Raw genomic sequence first — 10,000 nt, 5'->3', positions numbered from 1 at the left:
ATGTGATGTGAGAAATCTAGGATGGGTACCTAATACCCTGGCAAATTTCGTCTTGATTTGATTAGCCTAACTGTATCTTAGAACAGAATATGTTTATTTGTTTGAAAAAAGGAGAAACTATTTCGAGCCTCCTTAAACCAACGTGCATAGGTGGCATTGAACGAAAATAGCTTCGTTGAAAGTACGCACGAATATGGTATCTAAGGTAATCAAACCACACACAAATGCAAACGCTGTTCGCGATATACCCACAAAAGATGTCTAGCGTTTTAGGAACGGGTCGGTCCGAGCGAACATTTATGCATGAGTAAACATAACGAGAATCAATACCATGACTGTAACCTAAATAATACATCATAATCTAGCTAATATCTCTACTGCATTCATTTTTCTTTGTTTTTCATTTGACGATCCAGGCCAAGCCCGAGTGCACGCAGATATGCCTCCAGTTATAAAATGAATGATACCAGCTACTAAACGATTTCTAAAAAATGTCGTGAGTGGTCAGGTTGCTCCAAGAAACAATCCGTACAAAGTCTTACAAAATATAAGAAAGGTGATGAACATAAAAATTGAAACATTCGACAGGATATTCAGCAGGCGTAACAATCGCCAAATTAAAAGAACAAGTTTTTTTCCAAATACATGAAATGACGGAAAGGTATAATGCGTCCGTGAGAAGGATAGGATACAAGTTGCTTGGCAACGGGCGAAAGGACAACCGTCAAATCACGGTCCTAGGCAGGATTCGAACCTATGACCTCCGTAATGCTCTACCCATTGAGCTACTAGAACTCACTGGAGAGCTAGGTAGTTTATCTACAATCTTGTACAAAATTGTTGAGAAAAATCTGCTTTTGGACTAAACTCCGATCACGAGTATGAAAAATAAGCTCTCTTCGTGGAATAGTATACACCAATTTAGGGGTACTATGAGAGAGAGACGTTTTCTCACCTGGGTTTTGTTCCCGGGCTTTAGCTGCCGCGGCCTAAAATGAAAAGAGAAATAGAAATTTGACTCAAAATTAGGAACCAAAGACATGGATGGCGAAAAACAGACGTAGCTTTCGAAAAACATACAAAATGATGGAGTTCTTCAAGAATACAAATTCGATTCAGAATGATCCATCGAACTTGGAACAAAATCTAAAAACGCCAATTCTCTGCAAGAAACATTTTCAAAATATTTCTTTGACATGGTCTCGAAGAAAATCTTAACTTTTAACTTTACTTCAACAGGGGAGCTTTAAGAGAATTACCGACATGAAATTTTTTTCGATGTCGAAAGACATCTCTCATACCTACAGATCATATCACAATGTGGGCTCCCTTTTGAATTATTTATGTCATCAATTTGTACAAATACAGCCCTCTCATTGACAAAATATCTAAGCAGTTCAGTTTAGGAACAAAGATTCAAATTTATTCAAGGCGATTCAACACAAATGTTAATTGGAGAAAGAACGGTGATGTATTTAAACGACAAAGCCCAAAATTGTTATTTTATGTTAGTTCGATCTTGTTAATAAGAGATACGAATTTGAAATAAAACAGGATAAAAAATGCCAGCTGTTGGGGGAGGGAAAGCGTCAGTCTTCGAGATAATTTTCTCGTTATTCAGATATTTATCCTGTTCGAAACTACATAACATGAGATGATTACGCACTATTTCCACGAAATCCTCGAATGATGAGCAGGAAAAGAACTTCCTTACCTGTCTCTTTATCATCGAAGTAAAGCGGGCACGTCACTTTCCAAAACAGCTCATTTGTAATCGCAATACATTTTGCACTCTTTTTTCTGCCCGCGTTTATTGATTAAGATGGACGATTATTTACAGTCGCAGTCGCTCGGGCAAGCGTCACGTCAATGATATACCATTTTTCGAAATAGTACCGTCTCTCTCCACAGATATTTAAATGAAACATCTGTTTGCGCAACTCATTTCGCCTTTGTCATACACCGTGCTTTGTGCTACATCTTACAAATAATGATTAATTGAAAATGTTTCTGAAACAAAGACTCGCTTTGGGAGCCACACTTGAATTTTAAGACCTTCCATGGTCAGCATGAAAGGTAACGAGACCGATTATCGGTTGTGTGTCCAGACTGAGCGCTGTCATTTCACAAATACTCACGATTTTGCTTCACGGCACTTGGTGATAGGAAATATTCTCGCACCGGTCTCGGCCAATCAGGAGGAGGAAACTTGTACGTACACCAAATAACCAAGTAATGTGATAAGAAAGGAGATAAGAAATAACTCGAAAACGCACGAGACTGAGAGTACTTACTGACAGCCCTTGACTTGATTTATCTCCGAAAACGAGATTTAGAGAAGGAAGTTTGTATTTCGAAGGAGTTTTTAGGTCGACCAACAAGAATCAGATCACACAACAGAAGCTTTGTCGACAAGAACTGAGCTGTGCTCTGTAACAAAGAGAACTTACGGAATCAAAGCTAGGGCCAGGCAAACGGAAAGTCTGAAGAAATTCAACAGGAAGTACAGGGGACTGGGTAGGAGGAGCCTGGATGGAATCTTGATGCGGTGGTTGGCTCAGAACTCGTCTACAACTCTTCAAATATTCATCCCATGACATCTGCTGGACGGACAATCACAGGCCAGAGACACAAAGAACAGGTAAAAGAGAGAAGATGAGTAGTTCGTTAGTTAATTGACCCCGGGCTCTGACTCCCAGGATTAATCAGTGTGTAAATTCACCTCTCAATTTCAATACACTGCATGTAAGGTAGGCAAGTATTGAGAATTAAGATTACAATAAGCTTAATACGTCTGTCTAGCAAACCATTAAACATGAAAGACGGATCAAAAACATAGAAAACAAGAGAGATAACAGAACACAACGAAAAAAGTTGCAAATGCTTGCGGAGATGGAAAAAGGAAGAAAAATGAAAAAAATAAAGATGCTACCAATATTTAAAATAATCCGTCAAGTTTCCAAGCGTTGAAAAAGTTCAAAAGCAATTAACAGCTACATGGCCCGTTTTTATCAAGCTGACTGCAGTATGTCTTCATAACTGACGAGAGAACAAACTCGTGTAAAAATCAACGTCATCTTGACTGTCCCAAGTCGGCGAAGTCCGTAATGTGTCACGTTCTTTTCGTGACGTTCTTTCAGTATACTTCGTTTTGTTGCCCCGCAAGTTTGTTCGTTATTTATTTGTTTTAGCAGGTTGAAGTTTTGGCAGCTATTCAGCTGATGTGGACCTGCTACAACCACCCACCCATATACTCACAAAGGACAGCCACAACACCGGGAACTTCATTCCCTACTCTTCTCGAATAGTGCGTGGGTTCTTTAACGTCCCACAGGGAATCAATGAACGCGGAAGATATTTGTGACACCGGGCCTACGGTTAATAGACCTTATCCGAGAAAACTTAAAAACCTAACCATTTGCGGATGTAATTACAAAGGCAGCACATTCTCCTCAGTTATTTAAAGACCCTGAGTGTTGGTCCGGCCGGAGTCGAACTCACGACCTCCCGCATGGCAACCTGGTGTTCAATCAACTGAGCCACCGGTGCGCGTCTTGACTGATTATTGAAATAAGAGAAATTGCGGTGGAGCGAGCGCGAGCAAAGGGAGCGAGCACCAACAATGAACCACCAATTGAAATAATCAAAATTTAAGACAAATCTATGCAAAATTTCGATGCTTTTGGCTTTGCTGGCTTTTTACCATAACACCTCGCCCTTTCGACCACAACGCTCCGAACAGCGACAAGAACGCATTGCTCTGTTGGGGAGCATCGCCTGGAGCAGGAGTCATAAAAACAGTAACGACCTCTTAATCGCAAATATTCGGAAGCTTGCGTTCTGTTCCTGTACATGAACTTTAACCTCTACTTTCAGTTCAAATCCATCGAACTCTGGCCAAGTCGAGCGATCTAAACTTACCCAATGATTCTTTGATCACAGTCAAAATTTTATAGTTGTTGGGAGTTCAGGTAACTCTCGCGTATCTTTATCAAAACTACATGTAATGATAAAGTCACGCTGTTTTAATTGCACTAAATCCTCCGTCACAAAAATTTGAAAATTTGAACTTCCTCATCCTGCTTTCGCGAATGCCAAGACTCAACAGGCCGTTCTTCGCAAACTTCAACTTTTATTTTACTGATGTCGCTCGTCTTCAACCTTTCTTCTCACACAGCTCAACTATCTGACAACGAACAGAACTTTTGCAAAAAAAACATCCTAACACAATGAATCATTTTTAGAACAAGACGCCGACCGGAAAACGCGGCATAAACATACTTTTACCGATGTATGAACACCTAATCAACTTGTCAGTCAGTTCTGACGATAAACCACTAATTTCCGATTTAAATACAATTTAAGGAATCACAAAGTGTTAAAGAAAACTACCGTCACACAATACAACTCAACTTTCTCAACACTGCATCTTCACTGTTTTGACCTTACACATTTTTTTCAACAACTTGACATATTCCCTTGAAATAACCAAAATTCCATTTTGATGATCCTTCATTTTGATTAATTTCGTCTTCTCGACAGGCAAGTTACGCAATTAAATCATCACCCTTCGCCTCAAACTGCCTTATTTTGTATCTTGTAATCTCGAACTCTTTGTTCCGTTACACAGACATGAACAACAATGTCCGCAGCAATTTCATGTCTTTGAGCTAAACTAGAATTATTATTCATGTCGTTTGGTGAAATTTTAAGGATTCGGGTGTCTGCGTTTTCAGGTTACTTAATATCCGCGTGACTCGGAAACACCATTAAATGTTGACCTATGAACTGGACATCGGTTCAAGGCAAAAGCTAACTGTGTGTACCTGCAAACCTCGTTTGTGGAACGACTAGGGACACATGCATTGTCTTAGCGATGAATCGCGTTTCAATAACGCGCTTTCACACGCATAAATACGTTTGTGTTCAAGTGAACAGTCCAGCCAACGATTTTGTAATTGCCATCACCAAAATCACACTGTTCGCAGTTGCCAGGTGGAAAAGTGCGAGTAGGTTTTTTCTGTGGAGAATTTACACGACACCCTGACGAATAGGAAGCTCCAAAAGCAAAAGAACAAAATAAAACCAAAGGAAACACCAGTAACTTAACTTGTTACTAAATTGTTGAGCTGTACGGTAAGACGTTTTTGTGTCTCCACGTACTCGAGCGGGAGAGCACAACATAAAGTAGCGGGCTTTGCCGTAGAACACGGCACGCTAAATCGCCAGGCCAACCAGCGCGGCGCGCCCGTACAGGATATTAGAGATATACTAGTTATGTGAATGCAATGTACCTTCTCTGCTGCACAATACTCGCAGGTTTCTTCGTGCTCCGTATCACTACCCCCATCTCGTTTCAACTCCTTATTTCGGGCAGCTAATCCCACAGCAAAGGTGCCTCCTCTTTTTGATTCAACAGCTCTGTTTGTTCGCTCGTCGTCGTCGGAAGAGGATCCTGAATAATCAAGTTGCAGTGACAGTCGTTTTTCTCTGCGTTGCGAGCTGTAAGGAGCCCTGTCTGGTGGTATAGCTTCACTCAGAGGCCGGCTTTGATGTCTCCTTGTCTGTTTACTGCTTACGAATCCGACATCAGGAACATCAGCTGGATCGCTTCCTCTTTTCATGTTACTTTTATGCCCTGAAACTTCAGATGTATTGTGGAGAAAGTAAAACGGCGACAATGTTATATCACAGACCCCCTTGTGCTTCATTTTGTCTCTTTTCTTACCCCTTAAAGGCCCACAATCTCCCAAAAGTCGTTGCGGTCGTTTGTTTTTGCTTTCAAATGACGACACTTCCAAATAACTGAGGCGAATCACGACAAGATAATGCCAAAAATGGGGAATTAACCCTTTATGAATTGAGATCGTCCAAGCGGGAGTAGTCCTGAGATAGACTCTTGTCAATGGTTGTTGGTGTCAATGTCTAATTCTCAATGTCACCGACTACAGTCCTTCTCAGGCAGTTTCTCACCCGAGCGAACGATTTTCCTTCATCCAGAGTTTTAATATGAAGCCTGGTTGCAAACCACTTGCCATAAAGGAGTATCATTGCATTTTGCAGTTTTTTTACACTGTTTCATAAAATTCGCTTAAGTTTAAAATGAACTATCTACAGCGCTAAAAATTATATTAAAAAAGTAAAATCCAAACGTTTTCGACAACGGGTCATCCTCAGGGTAAAGAGGTACCGTCCACAAACTGCATATTTTATATCCTTATAGGTAATTTCCGATGGGAAAATTAAAGTAGTCGCAACGTATGAGTTAACTTGCCTATTCAAGGTCAGCTTCAAATCATTTGTTGAATCACTATGACTTCAATGATTCTGCGTTGATGAAAAGATTTGGCCGTGCAGAGTATGCGCCACATAAACGAATCATGGCGAAGAATTCTCGCGGATGTGACGGGCAGGTATGACCTAGTGTTAGAAAACGTCTGGATTTTACTATTTTCATTGAATTTTTAGCCTTATCGACTTCAACTGAACGTTGTTTATCTTTTCTTCTTTTTGATTTCGATAACTACTATTATTACCAGTCAAACGGGAAGCTGAAAAATGCTGGATAGTAGACACCCTAAGGAGCTGAACTTCTTTTGGTAGAGTAGATTTGGAATTTTTAAAGCAACACCGCGCGGAGACTAACTGGTTTTAACTTGGGACATAAGTTTCCAAGATTGTTATTTAATAGCCTCTCAATATATAAGGGCTGATTCCTCGGTATAACCTCTGGACTATAAAATGGTAAATTGAAACCTAAACTGCATGTGCATAGACAAGGCATCATCAGATTAAGAATAGCAGATGCCAGTTATACTTACAAACTCTTCTTCCAGCTAAGCTTCCCGATTCATATTCCTTCAGCAAGGATGCTTTCTGTGCAATGAGTTTATGAATTTCGTCGTCTCTACACAGCCACACGTGCTTGCCTCTGTCATGAGTATGGCTGCTATGTCTGTGGTGAGCTTCATGGTTCAAGGTACTGTGATCGTGCCGGCCAGGGTGTAAGGAGAGTTTTTCGTGTGAACTTGAAAGGTGACCATTACTTGTGGGTCTGCTTTTGGACTTGGTTTCCTTTGAACTCCTCATTGGTACTTCGATACCCCTTTTATTTTCATGATGATTGCCACCTTCACGATCAATCCCTGTAGGAACAGACTTTGCAGAAATTTGCCTACTTTTTGGCTGTTTCGTTTCCTCTCTTTCCACTGCCTTTTCCCTGCGCTTATGTGTCTGTGAACTAAGAGCATTTGATTTTTTTGGCTTGGAGTCTTGCTCAGAGGAAGTTGCTTTCTGTGATGTTTGCCTCGTTGAAGAATCAAAGCAATTGTCACTGTCGCTTTTCCTAACTTTTCTTTCCCCTCTTTGTTTCTGAAGAGTTTCAGCCTTTCGAGAATCTGAATCTACTTGGGCATTGTCAACAGGTTTAGCGGCCTTTTTCGTTTGCTTAATTCCTTTACTTGTCTTTTGGTCACTAGCAGCCGTGGCTAGCGAGGAAACAGATGAAGATTTTACCTTTGATACCTTTGCTACAGGCATGCTTTCGGACATCTTACTTGTCCTCGAAATCTCCTTAACATCTTTCTTTTGTTTCTCAGCCTTTTGTCTATCGGTTTTCTCTAAAGTACTATCTAAGGCCTTGGGTTTATTTTTTGCGGCTTTTTTTACACTCTCTGCGGGTTTGGATACGGCTAGATTTGCTCCATCCTCGTTCTTCTTCTTTTCAACCTTTGTGAGTTCAGTTTTAGGTGAAGACTCCATTGTGGTGCGCCTAGCTGTTCCAGGAACACGTTTTAATTCCTGAACAGACACGGGCTTCAAAGAAGCTTTAATCCGTTTCTTCTCCTCTTCCTTTTTCTCTTGTTCTACATTAACTTGGACGATCTTAGAATTTTTATCATTTGGCTTTTCCTTCTTCTTTGTTCCTGTTTTCTCAGCAATTCCAACAACTTTAGTTTGCCCTGCTTCACTTCTTAAGGTGTCTAAGAAAGATTTCTTTAGCTTTTCGACCTCAGCTCCTTCAGAATCAATCTTTGAGGTTGCTTTGGTTCTCTTGGTGTTCTTGTGTTTTGGTAAATCAAAATCCTCCACATCCCATTCCAATTCATTTTCATCATCTTCATCAGGAACAATTACAGGAGAATTCTCACTGTCCTTGTCACTACTGAGAACATCACTGTCTTTCCTAGCCGGAGTTACTGCAGCACTTTGGTTTTCACTCTGTTCATAATGGGCTGTACCCTTGCGAATATCAGTTTCCTCAGCACCTTTTAATTCACCACACTGTAAAGTGTCGTCTGCTAATGTATCGCCGCTCACCTCGGCATTTGCAACAGGTGTAACATGGTGCACCTCTCCCACTGACTCCCAGCCTGCTTTTTGATCATTCTCAATTTCACTTCCCTCGTCAGTCCCACTGTCATGTTGCTCCAAATCCCTTTCCCCATCAACTTCGGCTGCTGAATCCGAATGTTCACTTTTATCCGAGTTTCCTAATTCCAAATTAAGTGGCACAGCCTGAAGATTCTCAAACTCTTCCTGGTTATCATGAATGCTGTTGTGCTGGTTATTGTCACCACCAACGCTTCCATCGTCACTTTCTTGCTCATTCTCTTCATCCTTATCAAAGTCTTGATCTTTGTCATTGCTGTCACCTCCACTGTCATCCTCATCATCATACTGCACCTCAACGTCTTCTGCAGGTGAATCATGCACTTGATCTTCAGTAATATGAGCTACAAGTCCCATATTTTCAGCAGCAGAACTACTATCTTCAATCTCCTTCTCCTCTTCCTCCTCCTCTTCCTCCTCCTCTTCTTCTTCTTCTTCCTCTTCGCTATCAAGAGGTGGAGGTGCTTCTTTCACATCTCCGTCACTATCGCTGTCATTATCAGAACCGCGCAAGCCTCTTTGTTCCTTTGAAACAGCGGCTCTCTTGGAGCTCAGTTCCTCCCTACTCCTAGCGCCACGAGGTGTTGGCAGATCATCACCATAATCTCTGTTATCCACATTGTCATCACTATCTAAAGGTGGAGGCCCTTCAACACTATCATCATCGTCATCATCATCATCATCATCATCTTCATCATCACTGTTTAGTGGTGGAGGACCGTGATTATCATCATAATCATTCTCACTGCTGCTATCACTTGGGGAAGGTTGATTGTCATATTGCACCTGTTCGTTAGTGTGAGCAACGATCTCTTTATCACTGCTTTCTGATATTGCATCACCATCTTGAATGTCCACATAGCCAGCTCCCTTTGATGGTTCATACATATCTATGAAACAAGCATGCAACATGGTGAAGACCTAATAAAAAGAAATTGATCCCTTAATAAAACACAAAATTAATATTTCTACCCAACTGGTCACCATGTCTTAAATTTTGAGGTGTGGATGTATAACTTACAAAAAGGTTCATTTCAGGCTGTGCTTAGTCATACTTCTCATTTGTGTGGATGTTTTTAAAGTTTTGACACACTTTCATGTATGCGTAGCTCCCAAAGACACACACCCTTTTAAAAAGTTCTAAATACCAAGAGTCAAGATCTGAAAAGGAACAGAGAGGGCCGCGAGAAGACAAAAAGCACATCGTTACTGGTTTTGCGGCATCATCTACTTACCAAAATTTAAGTAATTACGACAGGAACAATTGTAAATCATCTTAAAGTCATTCGCCTTCATGTCAATGTTGACTTGCAGTTATAAAAACTTGGCTGTAATAACAAGTTCTCTCCTCATAAGATCCTTGATTCAAGGACTGCTATTACAGTCTAATACACTAAAAGACACCTGATGCCTGTACATTCTGATTTAGTAAGCACACTGACTCTGTAGTGTGGCGAGAGAGATCATTAAATGAAAGTTAAAAATTATTAAGTGTCCATCATACAGTAAACTGTATATTAGCCATGATGTACTAGTTGAAATGTTAGAAATAAAGTGCTGTTTTAAGTTTAATAGATGAACAATATCTAACTGATGTTTTGTAACAATA

General features: G+C 40.5%; 1 protein-coding gene across 1 annotated transcript in view; it reads right to left on the bottom strand.

The window, feature by feature from the left end:
- LOC137993346 (enolase-phosphatase E1-like) overlaps positions 1 to 10,000 on the bottom strand; it is a 36,923-nt gene that overhangs the window by 18,998 nt on the left and 7,925 nt on the right. The window contains exons 3-5 of the mRNA XM_068839117.1: positions 6,822 to 9,281; positions 5,295 to 5,644; positions 956 to 989 (exon numbers count right to left, since the gene is read on the bottom strand). Coding sequence (XP_068695218.1) covers positions 956 to 989; positions 5,295 to 5,644; positions 6,822 to 9,281 — 2,844 coding nt within the window. The remainder of the gene's footprint in view (positions 1 to 955; positions 990 to 5,294; positions 5,645 to 6,821; positions 9,282 to 10,000) is intronic.

The sequence above is a fragment of the Montipora foliosa genome, chromosome 2, assembly GCF_036669935.1.
Source record: "Montipora foliosa isolate CH-2021 chromosome 2, ASM3666993v2, whole genome shotgun sequence".
NCBI classification, from domain to species: Eukaryota; Metazoa; Cnidaria; class Anthozoa; order Scleractinia; family Acroporidae; genus Montipora; species Montipora foliosa.
The sequence above is the reverse complement of the archived record's forward strand: the minus strand, read 5'-3'. Positions and strand labels throughout refer to the sequence as shown.